This window comes from Dendropsophus ebraccatus, unplaced genomic scaffold, assembly GCF_027789765.1.
Source record: "Dendropsophus ebraccatus isolate aDenEbr1 unplaced genomic scaffold, aDenEbr1.pat pat_scaffold_483_ctg1, whole genome shotgun sequence".
NCBI classification, from domain to species: Eukaryota; Metazoa; Chordata; class Amphibia; order Anura; family Hylidae; genus Dendropsophus; species Dendropsophus ebraccatus.
In genome coordinates, this window is record NW_027210086.1 from 43671 (window position 1) to 60884 (window position 17214).

A 17214-nucleotide genomic window follows, 5' to 3' on the forward strand; every position below is an offset into this window, starting at 1 on the left:
GCAGAGCGCCCCCCCCCCCCCCTCCCCGGTACAGCAGAGCGCACTCCCACTCGGCAGAGTGCCCCCGCCCGGCACAGCAGACCCCCTCTCAACCGGCAAAGCAGAGCGCCCCCCCCTGCACAGCGGGTCAACCCTCTCCCTACACGGCAGAGCGGACCCCTACTCACCCAATACGGCCCTTTGCGTCCCCTCACATAGTAGATACCACACGGAGTGCTGCGGGACACAGCCTGGCCCCATAGTCCACACTGCATATGTTCTGTTATGCCCTCCCTTCATGTTCAGATCCTTGTCTGTTCCTAGCTTGTTTTCTGCCGGTAGAGCCATCCTGCCCCACAGTCTACTGCTGCCTGCTCTCAGCTGTATCCAGTGTAGGCAATGCTCTGTGAGCTCCAGACTGATACATTGTACATAGCTAGTCGTGCTCTCAGCTGTATCCAGTGTAGACAATGCTCTGTGAGCTCTACAGCCTGGACTCCACATTGATATATTGTACACTGAACAACTCTTTGTATAAACCCTTGTAGTGAAGTTAGGATTTAGCAGAGCTTTCAGTGCCCTTATAATGTGCCACCATGTGCCCCCCTAACATACCAGCTACATCCCCCCAATAATGTGCCAGTCATAGTGTCTCCATAACAGTGCCTCTGTACTGTCACCTATATGTAATATAATACCTGTAGTACATAGCTTTATACCTGTGTATACACGTGCTGTAGTGGCTGTATACCTGTGTGCACATGTCCTGTAGTGGGTGTATACCTGTATATACATGTCCAGTAGTGTGTACATAGCTTTTGTTGCTGCTCGGTTACTTCTTATAATTATTTTGACGTCATTGAAACTAAATATTGCATTTGGCACAACCAAGTAGGTGTAGTTTGTAAAAAAGGGGCGTGTCATAATTATCGCTCAATTATCGTTACCGCAGGTATATGTACGCTAAACCGCAATATAGATTTAGGCCATTATCGCCCAGCCCTAAAACACACACCCCTGACCCCCAACACACACACACTACCCCACCTGACCCCCACACACACACCGCCCCATCTCACCTCCCCACACACACACTACCTACGCCATTTGAGCCCTCCACCATGCACACCCACACACATACTACCCCATCTGAGAGATAGGAGGATGGGCAGTTAAGCTGCTGATGGTATATTCATTTTAAACAATGTCAGAAAGGTGCTCTCTGGGCTCTCGAAATGCTCAGATACACTGTCAAATTAATAGACCAACATCTGATCTGTGTGGCTGATGCAGAAAAATAGGAGCCACAAAGTGTACTATAAGGGCGGCCTTCACAAAAATGCCAGGAAAAAAGCCAATGTGGGGAATTGCCGTTTCTGTCATGTATTTGCATTGCTGAGGTCAGTGTTTGGGTCCAATTGCTGACCCAAAGGCACTTGCGCCAGAAAGGGTTAAATGCCCATTTCCTTGCTGGGCATAGTGCTTTTTGTGTGCTGGGTTGCAAAGATGGGGGGAGGGGGGGGGGGGAATAAGTGACAAGACTGTCTGTGGGCAAGACTGTGCTCCATTAAAATATAAAAAAAAATTAAAAAAACGTTACCCCTATCACCATTGCAGAGGAGGCAGCATCTGATGCACATAAAAAAAACTACGCAAGTGGGGGAACTGGGCGGCGTTTAAAAAATAAGTAATTAAAGGTGCTGGCGCTGATTTGGTTCAAGTGACTGTACCACCAGGCCCAGGCAGAAGCACTGGAGGCGGGCCGACCCACCCTTAGTGGGAAGAAACTCCAGCCCCTCCATGACGTGACTCCATTAGAATCAAAGGAACGCTATCATAGAGGGGCTAGGGTTTCCTCCCACTAAGGGTGTGCCAGCCCGCCTCCAGTGCTTCAGCCTGGGCCTGGTGGTACATTCACTTTAAGGGGGGAAAAAAACAAATCAATGGACCTGATGATGCATTCACTTTAAAATAACAGCTGTTGTTTTCATTCTTTACTGATTTTCACGAAAGTCTATGGAAACATTGCTGCTGGTTCACATAGTGTATAAAATAATGGCTGCTATCCGCAGTTTCTAAACAGATGATCAGCTGATGGAATAAAACATCATTGTTTTAATCCACCTCCTCACTGGCCAGTATTAAAAAAAAGAAAGTCTCCTGCTTGGAGTACCCCTTTAAAAATCAGCAGAGCCCAGAAAGTGTCCCAAGTGAACAGAAAAGCACATCAAAGCCCAGCATGCCTCCCACTACAGAAGTAAACTACAAAGCCCAGCATGCCTGCCCCTACAGAAGTAAACTACAAAGCCCAGCATGCCTCCCACTACAGAAGTAAACTGCAAAGCCCAGCATGCCTCCTCACCACCCCAAGTGAACTGCAAATGCCAGCATGCCTCCCCCTACAAAGTGAACTGCAAAGCCCAGCATGCCCCACCCCACAAAGCGAACTGCAAACCCCAGCATTCCTCCCCCCCACAAAGTGAACTGCAAAGCCCAGCATGCCTCCCCCCACAACGTGAACTGCAAAGCCCAGCATGCCTCCCCACCACCCCAAGTGAACTGCAAATGCCAGCATGCCCCCCCACAAAGTGAACTGCAAAGCCCAGCATGCCTCCCGCTACAAAGTGAACTGCAAAGCCCAGCATGCCTCCCCTCTACAAAGCCCAGCATGCCCCCCCACAAAGTGAACTGCAAAGCCCAGCATGCCTCCCCCAAAGTGAACTGCAAAGCCCAGCATGCCTCCCCCAAAGTGAACTGCAAAGCCCAGCATGCCTTCCCCCCTACAAAGTGAACTGCAAAGCCCAGCATGCCCCCCCACAAAGTGAACTGCAAAGCCCAGCATGCCTCCCCCCCACCACCAAAGTGAACTACAAAGCCCAGCATGCCTCCTCCAGAAGTAAACAGCATAACTATAATAAGATTTCCTCACCCTAAGAGTATACTTGGCAGGTGAGCAGCCCAGCATGCCCCCACCCACACAAATACAAGTAAAACAACGATTCCCTCCCCTCAGAACCTCCTCAGCACAATGTGACAGTCAGCACCTTCTCTGCACTACAGGAGCCTGCCATTGGGCGCCCGGGAACTCTCTTGAATCTCCAGGAGTCACATGGACAGCAGCACCACGTGATCATGCTGTCAGACCTCACAGAACCACGTGATCACACCTCCTCCTGGTCACTGTACTTCTAGCTTCAACAGTGGCCTTGGACCCCGCAGTAAACACGGAAGTGATGGCAAGTTCCCTGATTGGTCCTCTAAAAGTTCACCAGTTACCTGATTGGCTATGGCGCTGTTCGACTAGTGACGTCACCGACGCCCTGTCAATTCTCGTGCTAGTGCCGGGATAATGGAAATCAGGTTCGGAGAAGAGCAGTTCCAGGAGGCCTGGAGGGAGCTGGATGAGCGGGCACTGCCCGCAGGGTGGGAGATGTTCACCGAGAGCATGGGCATTCAGATCTACCGCCGCTACGACCAGGTACTGTCATCCTGCACACTGTGACGTCACCTGAGCTATCCCTCCTGGTAATAATACCCCTTTAAGGACAGGGAGAATGGGAGAAGTCACAGACAGAGCAAAGTAGTCACCAGGAACATTGGGTGTAAGCACCCTGAATGCATATTCAGCTACCTACTCAGGATAAGCAGAAAGGAGGACTTTCCCTTTAAATCACTTACACTGTATGTATGTACCACGTGTCATAAGAGAGAAGCCTGAGCCATCCATAGCTGCTGCTAGTGACAGATAGAATAAGCAGAACAGACAATGGATTCCCAATCCCACTATTAGTTCTTTATACTGAAAATATTAAAGGGATTTACAGTATTGTCAGGCTTCCTGTTTGCTGTCAGTGAATGATGGCGGAGGCTGCATCAGACTGGATATTGTTTTATTCTCCTATATGACCCTGACTCTCTGACCAGGTTGTCTTGCTGACATGATTTGGCTCTGGCCGCCGTCTCTCCGGCCGTACATTTGCCCATTTTTCTTGCCATCTAATGCATCAGCACTGACTGTTCATTTATTGGCTGATACAAACCACCCTGACAGCGGCTATTGTTTGCAGATAATCAATAATATTCACTTCACTTTCATGGGTTTAACCCCTTCAGGACCAGGCTGATTTTGGCCTTAAAGTTTTTTGCCGATTTAAGCTCACTTGTCCCCTATGCATAGGATTGGAGACAAATATGAGAGCGTGGAGGGTCCGACCTCTGTGTGCCTCGGCCCCCGTGTTTTGAATGGATCTGCAGGTCGGCACACTAAAACTAAATGTAAGATCAGGTACATATATATATTTTTTTTACATTAGCAAACAGCCCCGGCGCAGGGATCCTGGTGGCGTGTTTTTTTTTTTTAAAAGCCGCCTGATTCCCGCGCTTGGTGCTATTCTATTGCCGTGCACCAGCCTGGCTCTACACACTGGAGCCGGGCCTGCCGCCCCCCCGGTGTGACTATATCACCTTCCCTCTGGTGTAATTTAATGTAGTGTAGTGTACAGTGCTTTATTGAATGAATACATCTATGGAATACTTTGGGGAGCAAGTGTCCCTGCTCCCCAAAGTATTGCATAAATGTATTCATTCAATACATTAGGATATCACAGTAAGCCCGCCGATCCGCCGCATTCCCGCCGATCCGCTGCATATACACTGAACTACAGCTCCCATCATCTGCTTATAGTATGAACAGGTGATGGGAGCTGTAGCTGGGTAATGGATATCACTTGCCTGCGATGCCACTGCTTATGCCGCCGGGCGCAGGGGGGAGCCGCTCAGTACACAGGAGCGCTCCCCCCCCTCCTCCTCCTTCCGCGATTCTTCCCCCTATAGCACTGCCGACTCCCCGCCTGGCCGCTGCTCTCATATACCGGCTCGCGATGCATCAGCGCAGACAGAAGGGAGCATCGGGAGACGGTATATGAGAGCGGAGAGCGGCGGCCAGGCGGCCAGTCAGCAGTGCTATAGGGGGAAGGTATCCCGGAAGGAGGAGGAGGGGGGAGCGCTTCTGTGTACTGAGCGGCTCCCCCCTGCGCCCGGCGGCATAAGCAGTGGCATCGCAGGCAAGTGATATCCATTACCCAGCTACAGCTCCCATCACCTGTTCATACTATAAGCAGATGATGAGAGCTGTAGTTCAGTGTATATGCGGCGGATCGGCGGGCTTACTGTGATATCCTAATGTATTGAATGAATACATTTATGCAATACTTTGGGGAGCAGGGACACTTGCTCCCCAAAGTATTCCATAGATGTATTAATTTAATAAAGCACTGTACACTACACTACATTACATTACATAGAAATCCATAGAAACAATAAAGTCCCATAGACTTCTATATAGAGAGCGCCCCCTGCTGGACACTCCATAGGAATTACACCTTTCGTCGTGACGTCACTGGATCTGAGAGAATTCTAACACTTCCTGATCTACTAAATTAAGGGAAATAGCCCTATATGTGCATTTCCTATAATTAATGTACATTAGAAATTTGTATAACTTTTCATAAGTAACAACATATCAAAAATTAATTTTGGCCGGACTTCTCCTTTAAGCAGCTTAACTGCTGATGATCCCATATACAGTGTAGATTTCAGCTCACCTATGGCGGGTCCTGTCTAGAAGGGAATGGCTTTAACACATAATAAGCCCTGGAACATATCAATGTTATCACTGGGTGATCAGGAAAAGTTAGTGGAGCTCGGGCTAGTGAGCAGTGAGGATTGCAATGGCAGTGGTGGGGAGCAGGTAAACAGTTTTTTGTTGTTGTTTTTTTTTTACCTATGTAGCCCAGCCTGGTCACTCTTACACATAAAGGATATTGTCGGACAGCCACATATAACATTGGTTAAACCTCCAAAATAAATTCTGCTTGTAGTATGCTTTTGAGACTAATAATGACTAGAATGTCTTTCAAATAGTAGCCCCCAGTAGATAGGTGGTCCACTACTAGTTCAAGTAGAAGGCTGGGGATGGCCCCAGGCATAGAAATTGATGTGGACCCCTTCCAAGTAGCAATGCCATCTGATATTTGGAAAGATGACATAATATGTGGATAACTTATGTCGGCCATAACATTAAATAATTTTGAATTTGCCAACAGGCTGACCCTAAGACTGTAAATCAGCATTGCCTGATGTATCTTGTAGCTTTTTATCTCCCTTGACCATACTGTCAGGGGTTCTCCATCGACAACCACCTTGACTCACCCCATTTTACTTTTAGAACCTCTTGGGGACAATATGAATGTGTGATGTGATGGATCCGCCATACTGTAGATTCTGTAGTGTCAAGAAAACCTTGGCAGTGCAGCTTACAACCTTAAAGGAGTTTTCTCAGCAAAACAGACTGATAAGCTATCCACATAATGGGTCATTAGTCACTGATCGATGAAGTTCCAAGACCTGGCACCCCTGCGGATTAGCTGTTCAGTGCCCACACAACCCAGTCATACAGACTTTCTGCTCATTCAGTGCTAGAGATAACAGCTAAAGTAAACATTTTTTTAAATAAAGACCTATAGAGAATTTTTTTGTACCATAATAAGTATTAAGCAAGAATAAAAATAATGTTTTCCAAAGACTATAGACACCATAGTAAGTATTATTATTCTGCACAGAATCCGCAAGGAAAGTGTTCCACCCCCAATCAAAAATTTCAGAGCAGAAACTCACTGCTCAATTCATTTCAATGGGATTCTGCCAATAAAATCCGCCAGAAGTATTGACATGTCAAATCCTTTGGAAGGAAGAGGATCAACGGTGGAAAATTCTGCACAGAAATTCTGCTTTGTTAATTGCAGAGTGCAAATTCCATAGAACTCAATGGAATTTGGCTCTGCACTATATTTTCGGGCAAAATTTTCAGTGAGGAATCAGTGCTAAAATTCAGCGCTGATTCCTCAGTGTGAACTGGCCTTAAAGGACAACTCCCACAAAAATTTTTTTTTGCTCATTTAACACACATTACAAAGTTATATAACTTTGTAATGTGGTTAAATACCCGGCCTGGCCCCCTTCCCCCACTTTCGGACCCCCGACCCCCCACCCCGGAAGTTAAGGAATGTATACATTACCTATTACGATCGTCACGGTCCTCTTCTCCGGGGCGGCATCTGGTGACGACGACGTCAGAGCCGAGGGGCGGTCCGGGTCTTCTTCCTCCTCGGCGTCTTCATGCAAAGTGAATGGGGATGAAAAGGTGCACCAGCAGCCTTTTCATTGGCTGGAGCGCATCACATGGCTTCCAGCTTGCTCAGCCCTGATTGGCTGAGCTTGCTGGAAACCATGTGATGCGCTCCAGCCAATGAAAAGGCTGCCGGTGCGCAAGCGCACTGGCAGCCTTTTCCATCCCCTGGACCCGGAAGTTGGAGACATCGCTGGATGGCGGACGGCGGCGACGGAGAGGCGGACGGCGGGCGAATCGAGTGGCGATCGTCACCGGAGAGATGGTGAGTATGGTGTCTGTGTGTGTCTGTGTTTTTTTTTTTTTGGGGTCCCGCGGGAGTTGTCCTTTAAGGAGTTTAATCCCTATGCTAAATAAGGCTTTTTGGCACACTGGACGTGGGACTTCTGTCCTCCGTGCACTGGTCTGCTCTGGCCAGCTGACCTCGGGGGTCAGCCCACCCAGTGGTCCTGCTCACCCAGTTCTTCAAAAAGCCTATTTAAAGGGGTTGTCCAGCGCTACAAAAACATGGCCACTTTTCCCCCTACTGTTGTCTCCAGTTCAGGTGCAGTTTGCAATTAAGCTCCATTTACTTCAATGAAACCGAGTTTCAAAACCCCACGCAAACTGGAGAAAACAGTAGGGGTTAAATGACCATGTTTTTTTAGCGCTGGATAACCCCTTTAACATAGGGATTAAACTCTTAGAATGGAAACAGCACTAAGGATGAAGGTAAGAAACTTCATACTGAGCGCCCTGTGTGCTATAGGGACATATCAGGGGGTTAGATGGTTCAAACCTAGTTTCCCTCTAAAATTTCTCATTACCAGTGCTGTATTCATTCAGCCATCCTGTATTACGCAGAGTCTGTAATATCAAAGATGAAGTTCAGGTTAGGGAAGCAGAGCCTCTTGACTTTTGCTGTGTCAATGTCCTATTTCTTGGGCTGTTCTTTCCTTTGAGGAACAAATATAGAGAATGCAAACATGCAGGTCATCCTAGTTCGTGTGAAAGGGAAATGGGAGGGAAAGTAATGATTCATTATAAGTTCTCAAAGTCACAGCCGCAAACCGTCCTGAGATGTAGTGACGAACAAGTCTGCTTTGACTGGTCTCAGAGTCTTCTCCCATTGTTATGTTTTCAGGTAGAAATTACAAAGAAAAAGAGCACAAGAGAATTTGGTGCCCACTATTGTTTTCCAAACCTAAAGGCCCTATTCCAAAGAACGATTATCGGCCGTTACAGCCCATAATCGTCCCGTGGAATAAAAGGCAACGATCAGCCTATATCGTTCATGGCGGCTGATCATTGCGTCATTTGTCTTTCAAGCATGTTGAAAAACAAACAACTGGGATAGCAGCGTTATGCTGCCGTCGCTCCATGGAATATTATCCCATTAGCCCATTATCCTCTATGGGCTGTCCAGACGATCTAGCGATCACCCGGGCAGCCCCCCTGCAGCTCCCCGCGGCCCCTCCTGCACTCACCTGCTCGCTGCTGCCGCGTGGAATAGCTGTGGCAGCAAGCGGGGAACGAGGAGCTAATGAGCACCAATAGCGCTTGTTTGCTCCTCATAGTTGCCCTGTGTAATTGGGGCTTAAAGAGGATGTACCACCAGGTACATCCTCTTTAATCTGAGGCCACAGATCGAACGCCGCTGTCACGGGGAAGCCGGTGCCGCTTTCCCCTGCTTGGCGCTGTTCTATGCATCGGAACCGGCCGGTGCTGAAGCACTGGAGGTCGGCCGGCCCGCCCCCAGTGGGAGGGAGTTCCCTCCCCTGTATGACGCGGCTCCATTTATTCTAATTTTCTTTTTTTTTTCTTTTACAAGACCCTTGGGGGCCTTTTACATGTAGTCTTTAGATTGCATTTACTGATCATTGCTATTCCATAGGCATAGCATTGATCAGTGTAATAGGCACTCTGCTCATTGAGCCTGCCTGTGGCAGACTCATTGAGCAGAGTGCTGATTGGACCGCACCGAGTAAGGTAGGAGACCTCTGGCGGTCTGTGAAAGCGATCAGGACCACTGCAGTCACACTGTGGGGGTCCTGATCGGTAAGTGACAGGAGCTGCACCTGTCACTTACACTAAACGCCATGATCGTAGCAGCCGTCATTAACGGTGAGGGCCCAACTACTCACTGCAGCCGGCCCCCACCTGCTTCATAGCTCCTTAGTGACCCAGGACGTACAGTTACGTCAAGGGTCATCTGGTGACAGACATCCATGACGTACCTGTTCGTCATGGGTCATCTAGGGGTTAAAGAAGCATTCTGGAAAAAAAATTTAATTTGTCCCCCTGCTGCATGGTGGCGTGTATACTCACCAGCAATGATTGGTGTTCCTCAGCGCGGCTTCATTCTGGTCCTGCGGCGCATACAGAATATATTGGAGAGCGTGACTTCCGGCATTAAATCGACAGGGGTACAGAAGGGCAGTGAAATTGAATGGTGCCGCAGGACCGGAATGAAGCCACACTGTGGGACACCGATCATTGCTGGAAAGTATACGGGACATGGGGGGGGGGGCAATAGCTGAACTATATTCTAGAAAATACTGAAATGCATCATATGGCTAAGAAATTAATAAGAAGAAAAAATGCTGTAACTGATGGATTGTACAGAAATTGTAGTTCCTTCAGTGTCTGTACTAAATCTTTTTTATATCCGCACATTCTTCAACCGCATGAAAAAGCCGCTGGAGGCCGGAATTCTTGTATTGCTGTAGGGAAGCTACATTCAGGTAGAACGGCTGCACTGTAGAAAACAGGATAAAAAAGCATATGTTAAAGAATGAAAGCATCCAGATTTTTAACCCCTTAGGGACACAATTTTGGTCTTAAAGGGATACTCCAAAAGAAATAAATAATATGTTGAAATCAGCTGGTGTCAGAAAGTTATACGCATTTGTAAATTACCTCTATTTCTAAATCTAAAGTCTTCCAGTACTTATCAGCTGCTGTATGTTCTGTGGGAAGTGGTATGTTCTTTCCACCCTGACACGGTGTTCTCTGTTGTTACCTTTGTTTTTAAAAATACCTTTGTCCGTGACAGGAACTTCCAGAGCATGAGTGGTTTAAATCATCATAGAAAATCTCTACTGCTCTGGATGCGTCCTGTAATGGGCAGAGGTGGCAGCAGAGAGCAGTGTGTCAGACTGGAAAGAATACACCACTTTCTGCAGGACATACAGCAGCTGATAATTACTGGAAGGCTTGATATATATATATATATATTTTTTTTATAGAAGGAATTTACAAATTTGCATAACTTTCTGACACCAGCTGATTTGAACACTTAAAAAAATACTGTTTTATTTACATTTAGCTCCAAATTACTCACTTTCAAAAATGAACACAGAGGTATGTGCCATCTGTACATAATTTCTCCTGTGTAAAGTGGTTCCCCACATGTGACCTTATACTGCTGTTTGTGCATATAGCTGGGTTCAGAGGGGGAGGAGCGCCATTTTTAGTGCAGATTTTGCTGGACTGGTTCTAGTGTGCTATGTTGCATATGTATAACCTCGCAAATATCAGTAAAGTAGGGACCCCTGACAAGTGACTCCATTTTATAAACTCTTAAGGTATTTATTTAGGGGTATAGGGAGAATTGTAACACCATCCCAGGGCAATTTTTTCCGCAAATATACCAGTTTAGTGCATAATATTTAACCTTTTTATGTTACCTTTTTATTTAACAAATTTTGCACAATAAAAACACCTTAAGGGGTTACTCCAAGATTAGTTTACCAACCATCCACAGGATTGGTAATAAGTGATCAATTGGGGTCTGACTGCTGGAACCGCACCAATCACAGGGGGCCTAAGTGTATGGGTGCCCGGAGGGAAGACTCTATGAGGAGATTGCCAATTTAACAGGATAAAAGTAGTTATTTCTCCTGCGCAAGGCCGGCCCTCCTCCTGCAGTGCTCAGGTCCTCTCCTCCCCTGTGCAGCGCCGGAGCATGACGTCATCCGGATCACAGGTCCAGCAAATCAGTAAGGGGACTTGCGGTCTGGGTGAAGTCATGCTCTGGCGCTCAGGTAAGAGAACTCTCGGTGGGGGTGATGGCTGTGTGGGGGGAGGGCTGGGGGTGATGGTTGTGTGGAGGGAGGGCTGGAGGTGATGGCTGTGTGGGGGGAGGGCTGGGGGTAATGGTTGTGTGTGTGGGAAGCTTGAGCCTGGGGGCAGGATGGGGGTGATAGTTGTGTGTGGGGAGGGCTGGGGGTGATGGTTGTGGGGGAGGGCTGGGGGTGATAGTTGTGTGGGAGAGGGCTGGGTTGATAGTTGTGGGGGGGTGGCTGGTGGTGATAGTTGTGGGGGGGGGACTGGGGGTGATAGTTGCTGGGGGGTGGCTGGGGGTGGTTGTTGTGTGGAGGATGGCTGGGGGTGGTAGTTGTGGGGGGAGGGCTGGGGGTGGTAGTTGTGTGGGGGAGGGCTGGGGGTGGTAGTTCTGTGGGGGGCTGTAGTTGGTGGGGAGGTAGGGGTGGTAGTTGTTTGGGGAGCTGGGGGTGGCACTTGTTTGGGGGCTGGGGTGGTAGTTTGGCGGGGGGCTCGAGGTGGTAGTTGGGTGGGGGGCTAGGGGTGGTAGTTGGGTGGCGGGCTAGGGGTGGTAGTTGTTTGGGGAGCTTTAGTTGGGTGGGGGTGTTAGTTGTGTGGGGAGCTGGGGGTGGTAGTTGTGTAATGGCTGGGGGGGTAGTTGTGTGTATGGCAGCGGGGGGGTGGGGTGGCTGATGGGTGTTGTCTGGAGGCATGGGAGGCTGAAGGAGCTTTATGTTACCTTAAGGGGGGAGGGCGCCAAAAAAAGGTTTCGCACAGGGCGCCATTAACCCTAAGGCCGGCCCTGCTCCTGCGCCTGTCAAGGAAAGTGATCGAGATGGTCCTGATCAGTCAGTGACATGTACTTATCCTTTCACTTACTCCCTTAAACACTGCGAGTTGCTGTAGATCGTGGCGTTAAAGGGGTATGAAAAATGGATAAAAAAATTGGGTTGCAAAAACGTAGTGTGGACCCAGTCTAATTAACACACCTTCTCTACACGCATGTGGCCCCCGTGGGCCAGACCACGAGAAGCCAAGACCTGATGGCATAGATGCAAAGCAATGATTTTGACCCATTGGGGTTGTGTGCCATCCAGGATATGCTGAAGACCCTGGGGGAGATTTATCAAAGGGTGTAAAATATAGACTGGTGCAAACTACCCACAGCAACCAATCACAGCTCAGCTTTCAGCTCTGGTAAGATGAAGGAGCTCTAATTAGTTGCTGTGGGCAGTTTGCATCATTCGAAATTTTACACCCTTTGATAATTTTCTCCCCCTTTGTTGTCAAGATTGGTGACACCCCTACTGAGCATAAAGTAATAAGAAATCTTTGCAATGTCCCTGTAATTTTATAGCAATTTAAGATATTTATGATCACATAACTGTTGTGGGAATAGTTAGAATTATGCCACATCCTCTGCTGACATGCTCGATAGATCTGGTGAACTGCAGAGGTCATCAATGTGAATATTTGTTGGACTATTGAGGTCCTTAATAAATAGGTTCTGCATCTACAAAGACTTGTTTTATACATCTGGGGTGGTCACCTTAAAGAGGATGTACCATTAGGTACATCCTCTCTAATAAGACGCATGGTAAGAACGGCAAAGCCGGTGCCCCAGTCTGTTTTTTGAACCGTGGCCCGGTTCCCGTGTACGGCACCGTTGTATCCACGGGTACTGGGCCGGGGCTGAAGCATTGATTCTAATGGAGCCGTGTCATAGAGGGGAGAGAATTCCCTCCCACTAGGGCCGGGCCGGCCCGCCTCCAGTGATTCAGCCCCGGCCCGGTATCCGTGGATAGGACGTTCTATCCGTGTGTCATAAATAAAGAGGATGTACCTGATGGTACATCCTCTTTAAGGAATTTCTGATAAATCTAGGAAGACCAACACATCGTAGTCTCTGAAGAAAACCTTGTCTCTCTGCCCGAGTTCTTATAAAACTCTTAGGAAACAAGAAAAATAATGAGTAAGATTTATACCTGTCTAGTCCCATTTTCTTTCTTTAATTCCTTTTTGACTTTTGATTTATGCAAAGTGTCTTGAAATGACAGTGACCATTTAAAGGGATTATGTCATCAAGTGTTTATGTTAAACAAAAATTTTTGGGTGTTTTTTTTTTTTTTTTTTTTTCATTTTTCTGTCTATATTATAAAATAATCCTGAAATCTTGTCGTTTTCACTCTCACCACTAGGTCTAAAACTAACCTCAGACTTCCTGTCCTGTCTATGGTGATAAGAGGAGGCTGCTGTAAAATGATCAGTGCAGCATTACAGAGACAGGTGACACCAGTAGATAGATAGCACCAGCAACAATAGCAGCTCCCTGTGGAATGTACTCTTTATAGGTCACAGAGCACGCTCAGTATTGTTTCACATTAATCTCAATGGGGCAGGTCCTGTTTTTTTTGTAATGTATGTCCATGCCACTTGCTGTAAAGCGTATCACTAAATGATGTTAAAAAGGCTCAGGCAGTGTGCAGTGTTTGGCTACTAAATAAAGCTTGTTGAAAGACTCCTGAGCTGCTATAAAGCAATCTAATAAACATTGTTAATTCAGCTCCTAACACAGTGGACAAGCATATATGTATTGCCAGAGTCCCTGCTTGCAAAGCCCCGCAACACCCCAAACATCCACGGGTACACTCGTTACTAGTAGAGACCAGGGGCTTAACGAGAAATGGCTGGACCCCATAGCAAACTTTTCATTGGGCCCTCCTCCCACCACGTCACTCATCTGCTGGAACACAGAGGGAGAGTGGGAGTGGCCTCTGCAGCCACAAGAGTGATTGGCAGAACGAGGGGCCAAAGGTTCCCAACTCTGTCATCATAGCACCGCATTTAACTTCAAGTGCTTGTCAGGAGTACTTGCAGTTAAAGGGACATTTGCAGCACCCAGGAGGCCAGCTTGGCTACCGGGTGCTGCAAATGATGAAGGATTAGGGGGCCCAGTGTATAGCAGGAGCTGGACACTTGGGACCCCTAATGCTGTGGACCCCATAGCAGCCGCTACTGCTGCTACGGTGGTTGTTAGCCCCTGGTGGAGACAATTGATGCTGCTTTTATTGCTCTTCTATTGCCTTTACTTGTGACAGTATTGATACGTGTTATATTGATATGCTTGGGGTCAAAACGTTGCACCCGTACCCTGATGTGTGAATAAATCCAGGTTGCTTCGTTACGGATGCTGTAGGAATCTTTCTTTAGTATGGATACATGTGTCACATTGGCTACAGTCACCTTGGGCTACTTCAGGTTGACCTTAGGTTGTGTAGCAGCCAGTGGCCCTGAAAGTAGTGACTGCTGCCGAAGGTATCATTGTACACTAACCAATTTACATTAGCAAGGAAGCAGTAAGGCCGGTCATACACATTAAATTAATGATAGATTAGCAGGACCAGGCGGCCATCTAATGGATTAGGAAGCTTTCTGATTCTTCCCTGATGCCACATGTCACAGGAGAGAAGGAACAGACAGTTACATTTTAACATGCCCAATTCTTTTGTTGTTAAGGAAGATAAATCATCTACCTATTAAGTGTTTGGCTGACATCTGATGGTTATGGCTAAAGATAAGCTAATTTATGGGGAGATTTATAAAGGGGGTTTAAAGTAGAAGTGGCTCAGATGCCCCTAGCAACCAATCAGATTCCACTTTTCATTCTTCACTGATTCCTTGGAAAATGAAAGTTGGAATCCGATTGGTTGCTACGGGCCAAAATCAAAGCGGCGGAATTCTGTGGCAGAGCTCCCACCACGGAATCCCGCCTGCCTCAGTGTATCAATGAAATACTGCCCTTGAGAAAGTCTTAATACTGAGACTGAACGCGTGGGGGTTCCCGGACCCCGACATGGACTCCCTCCTGTGGTGATATTGATTTATTGATTTGGCTCTCACTTAATTTCATTTATCTTTTGTTTTGTATTTACTCTGTTTAATTCATTGTGGGCCATTATTACCAGCTATAGGAGTGGTCATAATATGTATACATGTTGGTATGTTCTGGTACCGTGCTTATTAGACACGGTCCTTTGTTTGCTGTGTTTTTAAATTATTTTATTGTGTATGTCTTGTACTTGTAGTTCTATGTACTAATAAAAGTCTATGGTTTACACTTGAGCATACAGTTTATTATCATTTTTTGTGGATGTGCCACCCATCTATGTATGACATGGCTTTTTGCTTTTCTTCTTGGGTCATACGCTTCTTTCATGTCATGTTGGGTTGAGCTCCCTGTATCACTACTGTATATTTCTTTGAGGAGTGCCTTGTCCATTTTTTGTTTTTGTTATTGCATCAATGAAATACCAAACAGCTTTGCTCTCCACTCAAAGAATCAACATGTCAATTCATTGAGCAGAGAGCGGTGGCGCGCAGCATCCCATTGATACACTTAGGCAGGCGGGAATTCCGAAGCTTTTTATGTGAACATAGCTCGGCAATCTGCTTATCAGCCTGCTGTTGCTTTTGAAGTCTGTTCAGCTCTGCCCTGAGTGTCTGGAAAAGCTGAATATAGTTCTAAGAGAAGTTTCCTAGGACTGGATCCAGCTTTTCCAGGCACCTGAGGTGGAGCTGCATGGAGCGGCATGGACTTCAAAAGCAGCCGGCTGATAAGCAGATTGCTGGGATAACAAAGAGATTTGCTTCATTTGTACTGTAAATTCGCTCATCTCTAGTTATGGCCATCCTAATACAGTAGTGCATTAGAAATAGGCCGTTTGTAAGTTTGTTTCCTGCAGTGATTATGTTGGCTCTATTCATAATATGTATACATACATTTGCCTATACTGTACATGGAACAATTCAGGGGTATGATATATGGAACTGCTAGTATATAAACATGAACTGTCTAAAGACACACAGGGTTAAAAAATGTGTGACCATTCCCATTTGCATTCACATAGCCATCTCCTTTAGGCTATGTTCACACTGGGTATGTTTCCGGCCGTAGTGCGAACCGCGAATATACGCACATAGTTTTTAGGTTGATGCGTTCGCTTGAAAGTATACGATATACGCCCGCACAATGCACACTACGTATGAGCTTACGGCCGGATCGTATACGGTGCCGTGAAAAATGAACAAGACCATTGTTTGAGGACGGAAATGTTGAAACTCACGGCCGTGGATTTCCATGCGGTCCCGTACGAAGTACTTATTTCAGCCAAATTGAACTTGATTTTTCGATCCAAAAGGTTCTGTGTGGTTTACGGGGCTGGGCGAAGATTTCCAAGTAAATGACCTGCCTCAGATCGCTTCGAAACAAGCTAGGGAAGCATAACTGTACTACGGGCGTACGTTCGCGGTTCGTACGCATCCGGCCGCATGTCTATTTTTCGAACGCCCGTAGTTTCAGCCGCACATGTACGGCGGTGTATGAAATGCGGCCGGACTCATACGCAGTGTGAACATAGCCTTAATGTATTGGACAAACCCAATCTATACCGACTTAAATTGGTGTTGTTCCGTTTAGAGGCAGCACACAGTTTCCTGAAGTTTGCAGTACTTCTCTGCTAGCCTACAACTCTGACATAGAGAAACCTGTTGACTCTCTGCATATTTAGCCTCTAGGCTTTTCATCTAACAATCCAGAGGAAAAACAGCGATCAATTGAGAATAGCTCTGAAGCAGTAGATGGTATAGAGAAAGTCCATCCCCCTGTTGGTGTGACATAATAATCCCAACTTTCTAAAGGTTTCCCTGTCACTGAAGAAGCAATCACATATCCTAATCTGGTTCAGGAAGCATATTGGGAGAAGTAGTAAAGAGCTGAGAAGTGACACTGTCCCCCCTTTCTGTATGAGGACTTCTCTACACAGCTGTAAAGTGTTAATTCTGCATTTTTTATACCTTACTTTATAATAGATTTCTTGGTGCTTGGTTCAGTAAAAAATGCTTTTTATTATTAGTGGATTGTGCCACCTTGGCACAGCGCCACTTAGCCCAAACGATGTCGGCACTGTAGGCCCCGCCCCTCCTTGATGTCATTACAGTCTAGGTCCCATTCCCTCAGAGGCCTTTGG

At 46.9% G+C, this 17214-nt stretch overlaps 1 protein-coding gene across 2 annotated transcripts in view; it reads left to right on the forward strand.

Moving 5' to 3' along the window:
* Window positions 1-3118: 3118 nt before the first annotated feature.
* Window positions 3119-17214, forward strand: part of LOC138776789 (phosphatidylcholine transfer protein-like) — a 36026-nt gene continuing 21930 nt past the window's right edge. For both annotated transcript variants that reach the window (XM_069956194.1, XM_069956193.1), the window contains exon 1: window positions 3119-3457. In XM_069956194.1, coding sequence (XP_069812295.1) covers window positions 3329-3457 — 129 coding nt within the window. In that variant the 5' untranslated portion in view covers window positions 3119-3328. The remainder of the gene's footprint in view (window positions 3458-17214) is intronic.